The sequence below is a fragment of the Bos indicus genome, chromosome 9 (genome assembly GCF_029378745.1).
Source record: "Bos indicus isolate NIAB-ARS_2022 breed Sahiwal x Tharparkar chromosome 9, NIAB-ARS_B.indTharparkar_mat_pri_1.0, whole genome shotgun sequence".
In the NCBI taxonomy this organism is placed as follows: domain Eukaryota; kingdom Metazoa; phylum Chordata; class Mammalia; order Artiodactyla; family Bovidae; genus Bos; species Bos indicus.
In genome coordinates, this window is record NC_091768.1 from 7912899 (window position 1) to 7930181 (window position 17283).

General features: G+C 38.5%; 1 protein-coding gene across 4 annotated transcripts in view; it reads left to right on the forward strand.

Annotated features, from left to right (window-relative positions):
- The window catches only part of ADGRB3 (adhesion G protein-coupled receptor B3), an 894978-nt gene that overhangs the window by 398733 nt on the left and 478962 nt on the right, over positions 1–17283 (forward strand). For all 4 annotated transcript variants that reach the window (XM_070795670.1, XM_070795669.1, XM_070795668.1 and 1 more), the window contains one exon: positions 321–427. In XM_070795670.1, coding sequence (XP_070651771.1) covers positions 321–427 — 107 coding nt within the window. The remainder of the gene's footprint in view (positions 1–320; positions 428–17283) is intronic.

A 17283-nucleotide genomic window follows, 5' to 3' on the forward strand; every position in this document is an offset into this window, starting at 1 on the left:
CTCAAACCCAGACAATGACCACCCACCAACAGCAGCCTGCTGTGTTCTTCTGTTGTGTTTTGTCCTATATCTAAAACTAAGTCTGTCTAATAAGCAGTTAATAAAGCAATTTTAGTAAAGGATTTCCTAAGTGGAGCCTATGAAGAGATCTGGAAAATTTTGCTGATTCAATGGTTTCTCAGTGTGAGTAATATGCATTGTGAAAATAATCAAAGGAACAATCTACTTGCATGTTTAGAGCGTGAAAATGTACAAACCCAGGTTTTCAGCCTGCCTCCAAGCCTCCCTGTCGTAAAGCTCTCTGTTTTTGTGACTCGCAGGCACCGCTAGCAGACGCTGCTCGCTCAGTCTTCACGGAGTGGCCTTCTGGGAACAGCCGAGCTTTGCAAGATGCATATCAAATGAGTACAGACACTTGCAGCATTCAGTAGGTGCAAAGCCAGCTTTAGTACTTGCTCTGTTTAATTCCTGTTAATGATCTCTGTGTGAGAGTTTAGTCTGCTGCTATATAGTCAAATTGATAAAATCTCTGAAAATAACACCTGAAATAAAAAAGTCTGTGCTAAAAAGCTAACTTTTATAAATCAGTGCTAAACTGTTGTATTTCAAGGGTTTGGGATTTTATGGATCCTGCTTGGATCCTGCTATTTAAATGAATAGATTCCTTGTCTATTGGGGAAAAAGTCCTGAATAAAATCTGTTACTTGGGTTTATCTATATGAGTTAAACTATATATCATGACTGGCACAAATCAGTTACCTAGTGCATAAGACTTATTTCAAAATACCATACATTTTAAAATTAAAATTAAATTCTTTAATATTTTAGTACTCAGGAAATAATAAAGCTGTGTCATATAGGTATCAAAAATTTCACTGCATTTTGACATTAAGACACCAAAAACAAAACAAAAAGACAGTGTTATTTTATCAGAGAAAATTGGTTGCTCACAAAAGATGACATGGGACAAATTTCCAGAAATAGCCCCTCTCCTCCCACACATCATTGAATTATTCAGAATATGCTGTATGAATATTTTGAGCACAGTTAAGTGTTGCTAGGTTTTTTACTAGTGCAAGTCATTGTCATTTTTGGAGACTGTTGTCATTCAGCCTGACAGTCGAGAAAGCTTCCTATGTGAACACACATTACGGGGCTCAGAACCAAGTACAAGGTGGAGCCTTGGAGAACCCAACATTGGAGGGGTGCTGTGCAGTTAAGAGCCCTGAAGTTTTGTTGTGCTTATATTTTCTTTCATTTTCTTACTGTTGTTCACAAGTAAACATAATTTAAAAAAACCAAAAACTAAAGAACGTTCTCATTCGTGGATGGAGAAATAGCTTGTAGAACCCTTGTTAATGAAGTGAATGTATTTGACTCATTATCAGAAAACCAAAAAAGCACATTTTTAAGATATCTGAAAACCAAATGCTGTTTAGTATGTTTACTTTCCAAATCAATAATCAAACTGATGATTTATTTGGCTACCTAGAGCCTTATTTCTGTTGTTGTGTGTATATACATTTATGTATACACCTATTATGTATACACCTACATGGGCTTCCCTGGTGGCTCGGATGGTAAAGAATTTGCCTGCAATGTGGGAGACCTAGGTTCAGTTCCTGGGTTGGGAAGATCCCCTGGAGGAGGGCATGGTAACCCACTCCTGTATTCTTGCCTGGAGAATCCTCATGGATAGAGGAGCCAGGCGGGCTACAGTACATGGGGTTGTAAAGAGTCAAACATGACTGAGCCACTAAGCACAGCACACATATGTGTATATACATACATGATATTATATATATACACATTAATACAATTATACACAAATACATATATTTAATAATATATACTTATGTGCATATAAGTATTTGGTGATATTCAACCTCACTGAGCTTTACTTGTGTCAAAATTAAAATGTTTCAGAATTAAGTATAACCAAGGACTTTCTTATGAATTTAATTTTTTTTAATTTTATTTTATTTTTAAACTTTATAATATTGTATTGGTTCTGCCATATATCGAAATGAATCCCCACAGGCATACATCCTGTTCCCCATCCTGAGCCCTCCTCCCTCCTCCCTCCCCATACCATCCCTCTGGGTCATCCCAGTGCACCAGCCCCAAGCATCCAGTATCGTGCATCGAATCTGGACTGGCAACTCGTTTCATATACGATATTATACATATTTCAATGCCATTCTCCCAAATCATCCTACCCTCTCCCTCTCCCACAGAGTCCAAAAGACTCTTCTATACATCGGTGTCTCTTTTGCTGTCTCGTGGGTTATCATTACCATCTTTTTAAATTCCATATATATGTGTTAGTATACTATATTGGTGTTTTTCTTTCTGGCTTACTTCACTCTGTATAATAGGCTCCAGTTTCATCCACCTTATTAGAACTGATTCAAATGTATTCTTTTTAATGTCTGAATGATACTCCATTGTGTATATGTACCACAGCTTTCTTATCCATTCATCTGCTGATGGACATCTAGGGTGCTTCCATGTCCTGGCTATTATAAACAGTGCTGCAATGAACACTGGGGTACACGTGTCTCTTTCAATTCTGGTTTCCTCAGTGTGTATGCCCAGCAGTGGGATTGCTGGATCATAAGGCAGTTCTATTTCCATTTTTTTAAGGAATCTCCACACTGTTCTCCATAGTGGCTGTACTAGTTTGCATTCCCACCAACAGTGTAAGAGGGTTCCCTTTTCTCCACATCCTCTCCCGCATTTATTGCTTGTAGACTTTTGGATCGCAGCCATTCTGACTGGCGTGAAATGGTACCTCATAGTGGTTTTGATTTGCATTTCTCTGATAATGAGTGATGTTGAGCATCTTTTCATGTGTTTGTTAGCCATCTGTATGTCTTCTTTGGAGAAATGTCTATTTAGTTCTTTGGCCTATTTTTTGATTGGGTCATTTATTTTTCTGGAATTGAGCTGTAGGAGTTGCTTATATATTTTTGAGATTAGTTGTTTGTCGGTTGCTTCATTTGCTATTATTTTCTCCCATTCTGAAGGCTGTCTTTTCACCTTGCTTATAGTTTCCTTTGTTGTGCAGAAGCTTTTAAGTTTAATTAGGTCCCATTTGTTTATTTTTGCTTTTATTTCCAATATTCTGGGAGGTGGGTCGTAGAGGATCCTGCTGTGATGTATGTCGGAGAGTGTTTTGCCTATGTTCTCCTCTAGGAGTTTTATAGTTTCTGGTCTTACATTTAGATCTTCAATCCATTTTGAGTTTATTTTTGTGTATGGTGTTAGAAAGTGGTCTAGTTTCATTCTTTTACAAGCGGTTGACCAGTTTTCCCAGCACCACTTGTTAAAGAGATTGTCTTTAATCCATTGTATATTCTTGCCTCCTTTGTCAAAGATAAGGTGTCCATATGTGCATGGATTAATCTCCGGGCTTTCTATTTTGTTCCATTGATCTATATTTCTGTCTTTGTGCCAGTACCATATTGTCTTGATGACTATGGCTTTGTAGTAGAGCCTAAAGTCAGGCAGGTTGATTCCTCCAGTTCCATTCTTCTTTCTCAGGATAGCTTTGGCTATTCGAGGTTTTTTGTATTTCCATACAAATTGTGAATTTAATTTTAAATGAATTTTATTTTCTCATAATTTTAGACATGATACTTTGTCTACTTAATCTTAATATTCATGTTTAGTTCTTATTTATTCTTGGTAATAAATGAGAATAATTGTATTGATTAAGTAAATCGTAGATCAAGCCTTATAAATTTGTTAAGAATGAATAATATCACTTGGTGTAAAATGTTTGCTTTTTAAATTCATCATTTTATATAATAATACTTAAATGTACTTGCCTTCTGTGAGTGCAGGTCATCTGCTAATGGAGAGAAATAGAAACTCACTGTGAAATAGGAGAGATGGTCTCATGTTGTGAGTCACGTAGAAATCATTCAGTTAGTGATTGGACAGCCCATGTGTCTGTGCCCTTGCTCACTTGCAGGCAGAAATCAAGTGCATGCTTTTGCAGAATAAGAAATAGCCTCAGGGCATTCAGCTCCCACAGACGACCAAAGCAAACTGCGCTGGGCACTTTCACAGATTAATTCCAGTCCCCACCACCGTCTGCAATATGGGCATCCCTGCCTTAGTCACATGGAAAGAAATTGAAGATCCTGGGAGCAGTCCAGCTAAGTGAGGCAAGAGTGAAAGCTGCATCCCAGGTGTAATTGTTCCAAAGCTTAACCTTCTTTCTGGAAGTCATGCTCCCTTCTGAGTCTTTGATTTGAAATCCTCTGCCCTAGAATCTGGTGCTATAGGCACCATTTTCTGATTGCATGTCCTTTGGAAAAGTCATGTGATCTCACTCAAGTCTTGGTTTGCTATGCAAGATGAAATTGATAGCATCGTCTTAGCATCTCTGGAGGTTTTGAGTAAGAGTAGATGAAATACTGTATGTGAGATGTTTGCAATGTGCTATGTAACTATGAGGTATTAATATCTACAGGTACAGAAAATGCGTTGAGTTAAAAAAATTAAGAGTAAAATTTTAGAGCTTAAGTTAACTTGAAATGTACATGTGAAAAAATTCTGGACAAATACAGATGAATGGATAGATAGAAAGGCAGGCAGGTGGATAATTGAATGGATAGATAGGTGGATAGGATTGATGTTATATGTATTTTTGCACATGAATTTGGTTTATATGCACATACAGAAACACACATACAGTTATACATGCATACAAACACTCATCTAGTACTTGCCTGGGGACCATGGTCTTCTCCTTTACAAATTCAGGGAAGTATAGCATTGAAGGATGCCTTAAAGAGTGTTTACCTAATACGTGGAGCTCATCATATGTACTCTCAAAGGTCAGTTGGAGATGGGAATTAAATCCTTTTCTTTGCATGCTTGTACGCTTATGGCTTCACATACTTTGAGTAACAAAGCTAGGTAGTACTTCAATGTAGAATAGTTCTAATTCCCCAAACTTCTGAAATTACTTTTGATGATTCTGCACCTTCTCTTCTAGTAGAGTTTGTTGGTTCACAATTTAATGTCCTATTTCTCTTGGGGTGTTTAATTTCTTGCTGCTCTACATCTGTGAAACTCATTAAATGTTAATTGTCACCCACTGCAGAAACTTATTTAAAATAAGTAGACCTGTATTTTCCAACTTTTCACATATAGATCACAATATATGTACACATACATAGATTACAATATTTTATGTACCTATTTTATAAAGTTATATGAAGACTAAGTTTGAAATGACATATTGTCAACAAACATTAGTTGAGTGCATTCTTTGACCTCTTATAAACCAGTTGAGGTAAAAAGGGATCATTAATTAGTTAAATATAGGAACTTACTCATCTGTCATATTGAACATTTATTGAATTCTTTGAGGACAGAAATCATTTCTATTAAGCTTTATTTTTCTAGTGTTCAACAGAGTGCTAAATGTGTTCTAGATATTCCATAAATGACTGCACCTTTTCTTATCAGAAAGGGGATGTGCCAGCTGGAGAGTTCTAAGAAGGTGATACACAAAATTTCATGTTTGTGAATTTTAACCACATGAAATTAATAGGATTATCCCTCACCTGCAATTTTCCTAGTCCAAAACCATCTAGAAATGTGGAGGGCTTTACAATTTTACTTTATGAAATAATTTGGTCATTGAAGAAGAATTTCAATAAGCTCAACTTCATGAAGTCTTTTGGAAACTTTGTAAGATACAAAACTGAACACTGTGATCCAAGTGCTGCTTATTAAAAAAGTGACAAATGAACACATTTTAAAAAGTGAGAATAAAGGAATAGAGTGTTTAATGTAGTGGGAGTTTTGTACAATTCAGGGTTTTTTTTTCCATATTGTAATATTTAATTTCATACTCTGGGATATTTTTTGAATTTTTTGAATTTATACCCAGCAAGAAAGAAATAACTTCAGAACCTATTGAGAACTAGGTACAGGGGCCAGGGACATTAAGAATACATTAAGTTTTTTTTTTAAACTTATTAAATGATTTGGAGAAAATGGGTGATATTGTGGGCTAAGTGGGCCAGTTCCCCACCCCCCAAATTAAACAGATCGTTTAGTCTTTCTTACAACTGAACAATCAAGATGACTCTTTCTCTCTCTTCCTCTCTATTTCTCTCTCTCATTCTCTCCCTCTCACTCTGTTTTATTCACATTCGAGTTCATACTTACACACCTGAAATGGCAGATGACATAGAACTAGCAGCTCTAGAACAAAAGGAGTTGAATCAGACATGCCAATGCCATCTCATAAATTCATCAGGCAGAAAAGTCACTTCTTCCATGGAGAGGAGTGTGTGATGGGGGACTGAAAAAGCTCACAGATATTCCTCTATATTCACAGAAATGGAAAGAATTGGTATAAATGTTTCCTTTAAAGTCATTCTGCCTTATAACCTCTGCTTTCTATTTTTCAAGCTGTCATTTAACAGTGAATAAATACAGAGGCTGGAGCAATAATCTGTCTAGTCACGAAAAGGTTGACTTTGTGGGAAGGGATGTCAAGGATCTTGATTTGTGGTTTAAGGACTTTGTTTATTCTGTTTTGCTCTACATTTATGACTGTTTATTAGGAGAGAGAGAATGATGGAGATGGATGGAATGGGAAGTCAGGGGAGATAGAGCACGACAGAGGCAGGGAGGCTGAGGGGGAGAATGGACTTGCTGGATCTCGAGGGTCCAGTGGAAGGAAGGTGGGAGATTCACCCAACAGTGCTGACACTCTGTTCACTAGTCCCTCAGTTTATTACACACGATAAGCACACAACACAGAGTTGTGAAAACAGAAGTTCAGTTCAGTCGCTCAGTTGTGTCCAAATCTTTGTGAACCACGGACTGCGGCCTGCCAAGCTTCCCTGTGATCACCAACTCCTGGAGCTTGCACAGACTCATGTTCATTGAGTGGTTGATGCCATCCAACCATCTCATCCTCTGTTGTTCCCTTCTCCTCCTGCCTTCAATCTTTCCCAGCATCAGGGTCTTTCAGATGAGTCAGTTCTTCACATCAGGTGGCCAAAGTATTAGAGTTTCAGCATCAGTCCCACCAATGAACACCCAGGACTGATCTCCTTTCGGATGGACTGGTTGGATCTCCTTGCAGTCCGAGGTACTCTAAAAAGTCTTCTTCAACACCACAGTTCAAAAGCATCAATTCTTCGGCCCTCAGCTTTCCTGATAGTCCGACTCTCACATCCATACATGACTACTGGAAAAACCATAGCTTTGATTAGACAGACCTTTGTTGGCAAAGTAATGTCTCTGCTTTTTAATATGCTGTCATTTAACAGTGAGTAAATACAGGTTTGTCATAGCTTTTCTTCCAAGAAGCAAGTGTATTTTAATTTCATGGCTGCAGTCAGCATCTTCAGTGATTTTGGAGCCCAAGAAAATAAAGTCTGTCACCCTTTCCATTGTTTCCCCATCTATTTGCTATGAAGTGATGGGACCACATGCCATGATCTTCATTTTTTTTTTTTTCAATGTTCATCAAAGATCATTTATTTCATAAAGGGGTAATTTTTTACCCCTGGGATATCATATTAATAAATAGAGGGATAATATTTTCCTGAAGTACTGATCTTCATTTTTTGAATGTTGAGTTTTAAGTCAGCTTTTTCACTCTCTTTCACTGTCATCAAGAGGCTCTTTACTTCCTCCTCACTTTCTGCCATAAGGGTGGTGTCATCTGCATATCTGAAATTATTTGTATTTCTCCCAGCAATCTTGATTCCAGTTTGTGCTTCATCCAGCTTGGCATTTCTCATGATGTATTCTGCATAGAAGTTAAATAAGCAGGGTGACGGTATACAGCCTTACGTACTCCTTTCCCAATTTGGAACCAGTCTGTTGTTCCATGTCTGGTTTTAACTGTTGCTTCTAGACCTGTATACATATTTCTCAGGACGGAGGTATGGTGGTCTGGTATTACCATCTCTTGAAGAATTTCCACAGTTTGTTGTGATCCACACAGTCAACAGCTTTAGCGTAGTCAGTGAAGTGGAAGTAGATGTTTTTCTGGAACTCTCTTGCTTTTTCGATGATCCAGCGGATGTTGGCAGTTTGATCTCTGGTTCCTCTGCCTTTTCCAAATCTTGAACATCTGGAATTTCTCGGTTCACATACCGTTGAAGCCTGGCTTGGAGAATTTTGAGCATTACTTTGCTAGAATGTGAGATGAGTGCAATTGTGCAGGAGTTTGAACATTCTTTGGCATTGCCTTTCTTTGGGATTGGAATGAAAACTGACCTTTTCCAGTCCTGTGGCCACTGCTGAGTTTTCCAAATTTGCTGGCATATTGAGTGCAGCACCATCATCTTTTAGGATTTGAAATAGCTCACCTGGAGTTCCATCACCTCCACTGGCTTTGTTCGTAGTGATGCTTCCTAAGGCCCACTTGACTTCACGTTCCAGGATGTCTGGCTCTAGGTGAGTGATCACACCATCGTTTTTCTTGCCACTCTTCTTAATATCTTCTGCTTCTGTTAGGTCCATACCATTTCTGTCCTTTATTGAGCCCATTTCTTGAAGTGTCTTTAGTCTTTACCATTCTGTTGTTTTACTCTATTTCTTTGCATTGATCACTGAGGAAGGCTTTCTTATTTCTCCTTGCTACTCTTTGGAACTCTGCATTCAGGTGGATATATCTTTCCTTTTCTCTTTTGCCTTTAGTGTCTCTTCTTTTCTCATCTATTTGTAAGGCCTCCTCAGACAACCATTTTGCCTTTTGGCATTTCTCCTTTTGGGGATGGTTTTGGTCACTGCCTCCTGTACAATGTCACAAACTTCCGTGTCTGTCTATCAGATCTAATCCCTTGAATCTATTTGTTACTTCCACTTTATAATCGTAAGGGATTTGGTTTGGGTCATACCTGAATGGTCTCCCGGTTTACCCTATCTTCTTCAATTTAAGTCTGAATTTGGCAATAAGGAGTTCATTGTCTGGGCCATAGTCAGCTTCTGGTCTTGTTTTTGCTCATTTTTGGAGCTTCTCCATCTTCAGCTGCAAAGAATGTATTCAGTCTGATTTTGGTTTTTACCATCTGGTGATGTTCATTTTTAGAGTCTTGTGTTGTTGGGAGAGGGTGTTTGCTATGACCAGTGCATTATCTTGGCAAAACTCTGTTAGTCTTTGCCCTGCTTCATTTTGTACTTCAAGACCAAAAACTTGCCTGTTAGTCCAGAAATCTCTTGGGTTCCTGCTTTCACATCCAGTCCACTATGATGAAAAGGACATCCATTTTTTATGTTAGTTCTAGAAGGTCTTTTAGGTCTTCTTAGAACCATTCAGCTTCTTCAGCATTAGTGCTTGGGGCGTAGACTTGGATTACTGTGATATTGAATGGTTTGCCTTGGAAACAGACATCATTCTGTCGTTTTTGATAATGCACCCAAATAGTGCATTTTTGGCTGTTTTGTTGATTATGAGGGCTACTCCATTTCTTCTAAGAGATTCTTCCTCACAGTAGTAGATGTAATGGTCATCTGAATTAAATTGTGCCCATTCTGGTCCATTTTAGTCCACTAATTCCTCAAATGTGAAAATAGAAAGGGGGTAACAAATCTCTCCTGGAAAAGTCCACGAAGAAGGCAATGATCTCTGGTCTGGCACAGGTCTTGGACAGTGTGAATTGGGAGTCACTGTGAATTGGAAGTTGCCATCTGCCCAGCAGGAACATCTCTCAGGTCCTCGACGGAAGAGTGTTAATTCACATCACTCAACTTAGTGGACTCCTTTTTTTATTTTAATTTTTACCATGTTGTGTTGATTTCTGCCATACAGCTCAAAACAGCCATAATTATGCATCCATCCCCTCCCTCCAGAGCCTCCCTCCCCTCCCCTTCTTCCATCCCTTCAGCTCATCACAGAGTGCTAGTCTGGGCTCCCTGTGCTACACCGCAACTTCTCACCAGCTATGCCTATTAAATCTGATAGTGTATGTACGTATGTATGTTGATGCTACTCTCTCCATTCGTCCCACTCTTTCCCTCCGCACTGTGTTCAAAAGTCTGTTCTCTGCATCTGTGTCTCCATTCCTTCCCTGAAAATAGGTTCATCAATACCATTTTTCTAGATTCCATATGTATGTGTTAATATCTTATATTTGTTTTTAGTGGTCTCTTTTTAAGGAGTAGTGGTTACTCCAGGAAAAGGGGTCTTGCCAGTTGCTCCCTCTCTTCCAGTGAGGTACATTACCCATTAATCTTCTGATCTAAAGTAACAGTCTTTATCACTCCAAGATGATCACAGTCCTGTAGAGGATGTTTCAAAACTACTAGTGTAGAAGTTCACACTGGCCACTGATTCATTTTGAGCTTCTCATCATGTCTTTTTTGTTGTTGTTCTTATGGTTTATTTTATTAAACAATTAATCTACTGCATTTGCACAGTATTTGCATAAATTAGTAACTATTTATGATCATCTTTTGCTCCACTGAGTCTTTTTTTTTTTAATTTTATTTTATTTTTAAACTTTACAATATTGTATTGGTTTTGCCAAATATCGAAATGAATCCGCCACAGGTATACATGTGTTCCCCATCCTGAACTCTCCTCCCTCCTCTCTCCCCATACCATTCCTTGGTAGCTTGAATCCTTCCATTTCATAGAAGCTGAGTAGGAGTCATAATACAAAAGAAATCACATCATAACATTTGCTTTATATAAATATATTTTCCCTGCCTTCCAGGTGAATTTTGCTCCATTGCAACACAACTTCTTACATATCACACTTTGTTGGTTACCACCTCATTGCACAAATATCCATAATATTGCCTAAAAAAGAACAATACATTTTATGACTACAGCTTATTTACAGTAAAAGAAGAAAACAATAGGTACCATAGTTTTGTTTACATTTGCTTATTGTTTGTTTGTTTTTTTTTGAGTGAGTAATTTTGGGACAAATAACCTCATGCTATTGTCTAGCCTGGAGAAGGCAATGGCAACCCACTCCAGTACTCTGTCCTGGAAAATTTGCTGCAGTCCATGGGGTCGTGAAGAGTCGGACATGACTGAGTGACTTCACTTTCACTTTTCAACTTCATGCATTGGAGAAGGAAATGGCAACCCACTCCAGTGTTCTTGCCTGGAGAATCCCAGGGACGGGGGAGCCTGGTGGGCTGCCGTCTATGGGGTCACACAGAGTCGGACATGACTGAAGCAACTTAGCAACAGTAGCAGCATGGTCTAGCCAACCAGGGGAACTAGCCTGATTTTAATATTTGAATATTCACTAATTAAATAAAGGTGAGTGAGCCTGAGAGAACAAGAATTTGTTCTGCCAGTGTTTTGTTTTGTTTTGTTTGCAGTATTATGTGGCTGGAACACAGCAAACAATGGGGGTAATTCTGGGGGAAGTTAGATCAATAGCTTTTTAATCCTGGCTGAACATTGCAACCATGTGGGAGTTCTTAAAAAAATACCAATGGGAAGTTCACTCAAGGCCAATAACATGGAGTTATTACCAGTCTACAGAATACACTCAGTAGCTGTATGTTATTATTATTACTAATTACATTAATTTGGCATTCATATAAATGTATTTCTATTTACATGTATAAAAAATGGATGTTCACATTATTTCTCTCCTTTTAAGTACTCAGGACATAGCATGTGACTGCCTTTCTATTTTTGATGCCAAGTTTCAAGAAGTTTCAAGTTTCTGCCAAGTTTGTCGGAGTCCTCACTTCCAGAGCTCAGATAATTATTGCATAATCCAACAATGCCAAGGAAAAGTTGAAAAACATTCCTACCTTTAAAATGGACAGAAGGCTTTTAATTTTATTCAAGGCCACATGTTAAGGTTTTGTTATCTGAGTTCAACTTCACAATCCCAAAATTTTTAACATGAGATCTTGAATAAAATTATGAGTTTCCTGAGTGTTCATCAAATGATAATAGTTAACATTTATTGAATGGTATCTGCCCTGAGGGAGCTGACTGGAAAAAAAAAATCAGAAGGAAGATGTTAATTAAATCTTGTTATTTTAAGCAATTCATATGTCAAAGTTTACAATGTATTTCAAGGACAAGATAGAGAATATTTTAGGCTTTGTATTCCATATGGTCTCTGTTCTAAATACTCAACTCTGGTTTTGTAGCATAAGAACAACCATAGACAATTAGTGAACGTGGCTAAGTTCCAGTAAAACTCTTACAAAAACAGGCAATGTGCTGGCTTTGGCCCACAGGCTGTATGTAGTTCACTAACTCCTGGTCTGTAGTATACATTTTAAGTTTTTTATTTTTCTTTTGTAACATTTCAATTCTATGAGAATTCTCCATCAAAGGATAGACAGATTTTATTTTTTCTTCTTTTCTTCTCTATTTTTAAAAGATTTTAACCAATCATTTTACATTTCTTATCAGCAAAATCTATTATTTGAATAATCTGTGAAGGCCTTGTTTTATTTCATCAGTCATATAGTCTGTCATATCTAATCATTTTTTATTAAATCTCAGGCATTGTGTAAAACAAATGTAGGATTTGGGGACAATATTGAGGTCAACCAAAAAGCGTTCCTGTTTTCTTTGGTTATTCAAATATAATGAGGAACTGAAATTTTAATGCAGCCAAGGATTGATCTGGGTCAAGAAGTTTCTCAGTTTTCTTAAGACTGTATCCCCTTAGTCTCGTTTCTCCACTGTGTGTGTTATATACTTTAGACAGAGAGCTTATGTGTGGCCATCCCATCAGCCCTGAGAAACTGTAGAAGATTCAGCTCTACCCTTCAGAGGGTCCAAGCTTTCTGTCCAGGCAACTTCAAATGCATCAGATATCATGAGTGGAGACAACTGGTTGCTTAAAGCTGGACTCCTTCTTCAGATCTAGGGGAAAAAGGCATACTTAAGGATGGAGAAAACTACAGTCCACCTTTTAAAAGTGTTTATCCTTACTCCTCAGCTCCCTACACATTCCAAAGATACAGCAAATGTTTCATTGGGAAAAATCCCAGTTAGACTTTTTAGGGGCCCTCCAATTCCCATTATAGCGCTCCAGCCCTGAGCAATCAAAAAGCATTAGTTTCTTTTCTACCCTACAGAGCCTCTGCCTGGGCTGCACCTGCCCCTCATTTCTTGCCAAAATTTAGCAGAGATTCCAAAGTGGGGAGAAAACTGGCTGAAATTGTTTTCCTATCTCAAAAAGGATCTCTTCTTTCTGGAAATGTAACTTATCTCTTCCATAACTTTCTGAAGCTCTAAAGAAAATGATTTTTATAATCTATCAATATTTTTTTCTAGTTATAGTGGCAAATACATTGGCCGTACAGGAATATACACTCTGTATATATTCTATACTCTACTAAAATAATAATTTGTCACTGTATTATATTAATAAAATATAAAAATATTTTAGGCACATATGATAGTGTTTCCTAGGAAATAGTAAGGGAGTATATTAAATAGATGTATAATTAAATATATCTAAAGTTATACTTTATTTCCTCTTTTCTAAAAACTTATAACATATTACTGATCATATCTATAAATCCCAGGAGAATTTGAAGCTTCGTCCCAGTTATGAATTTAGTGGCTTGATGAAGAAATGTTAGAGTTAGTCTTTAGGGATTGAAATCTACTGACTTGAAATTTATCCACGGAATGATTTAGTAGAATAAACCTGTACAGAACAGCCTGTTTAGGCTGATGCCAAAGGAAAATATTGTAAAGGAAAGCCTACTCTATTATTTGTCCATCCATCCATTCAACTACCCAATAAGTTATTCTACAAATACACATTGAACTTTATTGAGGTGCAGCACAGTGTAAGGATGCAACATGAGTGTGACACACACAACAAATACAAAATAAAGTAGACCAGAAAAGAGAGAAAATGATTCCAAACGACAAGATGTCAGGAACTGAACTTAACCAAGTGCCAACATAGGGAATAAAGTTTGGGGACTGACTGGGATAAGAAAGGCGTTATGTATCATTGAGAAAATGACATTACAACTGTGACTTGAAAGATGAGGTAGATTCAGATATACTAAGAGTGCAGAGAATGAGTTTTTCAGGGCATGAGCATATTCTACTGCGGACAGTGTCCATGGAATTTTCTAGACAATACTGGAGTTCCAGTCTCCTATTCCAAGGCATCTTCCCGACCCAGGGATCGAACCTGTATCTCTTCCCTCTCCTGCATTGGCAGGTGGACTCTTTACCAGTGTGCCACCTGGGCAGCCCTCTGTTGAGAATAGCACGTGGGAAAACCTTGAGGTCTTTAAGGAAGTGGAACTTGATCCAGTAGCCAGCGGTAGTGAGCAAGAAGAGAGTGCCATGAGATGAAGTTGGAGAACTAGGTAGGGAAAAAATTATTTTTTTCTATGCCTTAAAGACCTTTGCTGAGAGTATGGATTTTATTCTAAGGGCAGTGGAAGCCATTGACAGTAAGGAGGGATGTGATTCAATAATGAAAGAGGGTCGTAGGGCTCTTGAAGATAGGCTGAAGGAGCAGGACGGCAAGCTATGGAGCTCACTGCAAAATCCAGAAGAGTGAGGATGGTGCCCTTTATTAAGGCTGAGTGAGCACATGCAACTGACGCTGTGTCCTTTTCTGAAACGAGAAGGCAGGGTGATAAACCTTATGGATAGTTTGAAACAAGTAGGTTTAGGGGTTGCCACAGGTTACATGAAGAACTCAGGGTACAGCTGGCCAGAAGAGACGTGACTTTTCTCCAGCAAACTTGAGTTTCTGGGATTCAAGTGCAGTGAATGCTTGTGGTAGAACTAACATGTTTTCCCAAAACTGCAAGTAGAAGCAGCACCTGGGAGCTTGTTAGAAATACAGACTCTTAGACCCGCACTTTGTACCAGACCCGCACTTTGAAAATTTGCCTTTGTGATTCATATAAACATTAAAATTTAAGATGCACTGTAGTAGATTTTGCCTAGGGTTGCAGTTGTAGTAGATGAATTCAGAGAAGTGAGTTCTGGCTGGCTCTGTACCATCGCAAGACATGCTATGTGAAGTGATCCCTAGAAGCACATGGAAGGATCGTACTTCTTCACTCCCTTGAAGTTAGGCATACACATGTGACTAGTTCCAGCCAACTGCTTGTATGTGGAGGTGCCTTTGTTATTCCAGGCCTGAGAATGTCCTTGCCAGTGCAAACTCCTTCATCCTCTGTCATGCCAAGCCCTGGAGTGACTAGGATAAACAGAGCCTCTCTGATGATCTGAGTTGAGTATGTAGTGTGACTGAGAAATAGATTGCTTTGCTTTTAGGCACTGAGGTTTTGGAGTTGTTGTCACAGCATAACCTGTCCCATTCTGACTCATGCAGTGTCTCTAGAACTAGGAAACTCCAGTAACAGAAACAGAATTGAAAAAGCCTCCAGGAAGGAAGATCAGTTACTGCCCTGCGTCCCACTGGGCAGGTCTCTGAAAGTCTAGGTCCCCGCCTGTGACCGCTAAAGTGCTTTCAGCTCATGCACAGGCCCTAGTGCTAGCTCAGAATATAATAATCATTCTAGATTTGTTTGGTGTTAAGAAATTTCACCTACCAGTAGCCTTTGCCCAGGAATGGTGCTTCTTCATTTTCACTAGAAATTAAGACTATTAATTTTTTTTTTCACAAGTAGATAAGTTTATTGTACTCTTATTCTTACTTTGTAAATGTCCAGGTTTTATGGAGTAATAAAAGCCTCTTGATGAAAGTGAAAGAGGAGAGTGAAAAAGTTGGCTTAAAGCTCAACATCCAGAAAACGAAGATCATGGCATCTGGTCCCATCACTTCATGGGAAATAGATGGGGAAACAGTGGAAACAGTGTCAGACTGTATTTTGGGGGGCTTCAAAATCACTGCAGATGGTGATTGCAGCCATGAAATTAAAAGATGCTTACTCCTTGGAAGGAAAGTTATGACCAACCTAGATAGCATATTCAAAAGCAGAGACATTACTTTGCCCACAAAGGTCCATCTAGTCAAGGCTATGGTTTTTCCAGTGGTCATGTATGATGTGAGAGTTGGACTATGAAGAAAGCTGAGCACCGAAGAATTGATGCTTTTGAACTGTGGTGTTGGAGAAGACTCTTGAGAGTCCCTTGGACTGCAGGGAGATCTAACCAATCCATTCTAAAGGAGATCAGTCCTGGGTGTTCTTTGGAAGGAAAGATGCTAAAGCTAAAACTCCAGTACTTTGGCCACCTCATGCGAAGAGTTGACTCATTGGAAAAGACTCTGATGCTGGGAGGGATTGGGGGCAGGAGAAGAAGGGGATGACAGAGGATGAGATGGCTGGATGGCATCACCGACTCTATGGACGTGAGTCTGAGTGAACTCCGGGAGTTGGTGCTGGACAGGGAGGCCTGGCTTGCTGCAATTCATGGGGTCGCAAAGAGTCGGGCATGACTGAGTGACTGAACTGAACTGAACTGAGGCAATGGATATATACCTGGCTCCGTTTTCAAGACTCAGTTTGTTCTCATAATAGTACCTTGCAATCTTCAAATTCATGGCATCTTCTCTCTCATTTCAGAAATTCCTGGGGCAAGAAATTGGGGTCAAATACTGTCCATCCTGAGTTCTGGGCAGTACATTTTTAATTTATGCAGGGAAATATTTAGCTAAATCTCCCCATCATGTTGTCATTAAACAATTTTCTCTTAAAATTTGAACTCCTAGGCCTAAGATGATTATGTGTTTTTGTATCAAATATAGAGCAACTTAAGAAGTATTCACATAACTAAAACAAAAGAGCTGCCCTCTTTTTTATGCAGGATGATCTCTATCTTTCCTGGAGACATCAGATAGATCTGTAAACCACTTAAGACCACCATCTAGGGAGTGATTTTTGTCTTAAAAGTGGGCAGTTATGAACTGAAGCAAAAAGTACATATTTAGACCGTTGCTTTAGGAAAAGAAGTTTCTTCTATAATTATCTTTTAATTGAAGCCACTTAGAGCTGCAAGAACCTTTAATATACCTTACAGATGGACTGTAGGAGTTGATGCTGAAAATAATATATAAATATATGATTTTAAAGTGTGTCATTTGCACAGAGCAACTACGATAAACCTTTTTTTAGGATTCACACAATAGAGGCAACTGTGACTGCCAGAAGGAGGCATAAAGTGAAAAGAATAAGGTTATTTCAGGAACACAGCTACTCCTTAAACCATGACCCTCATCACATCTCTCTACATAAATAGCAAGGAGGCTTAATCCAGAACTATAAAAAGCTACCGTCTTTAGACTTCAGGTTTTTTGTTTGTATGTTTTCCCTTCACTGCTGCTCTTGTCAACACTATTAAATGTG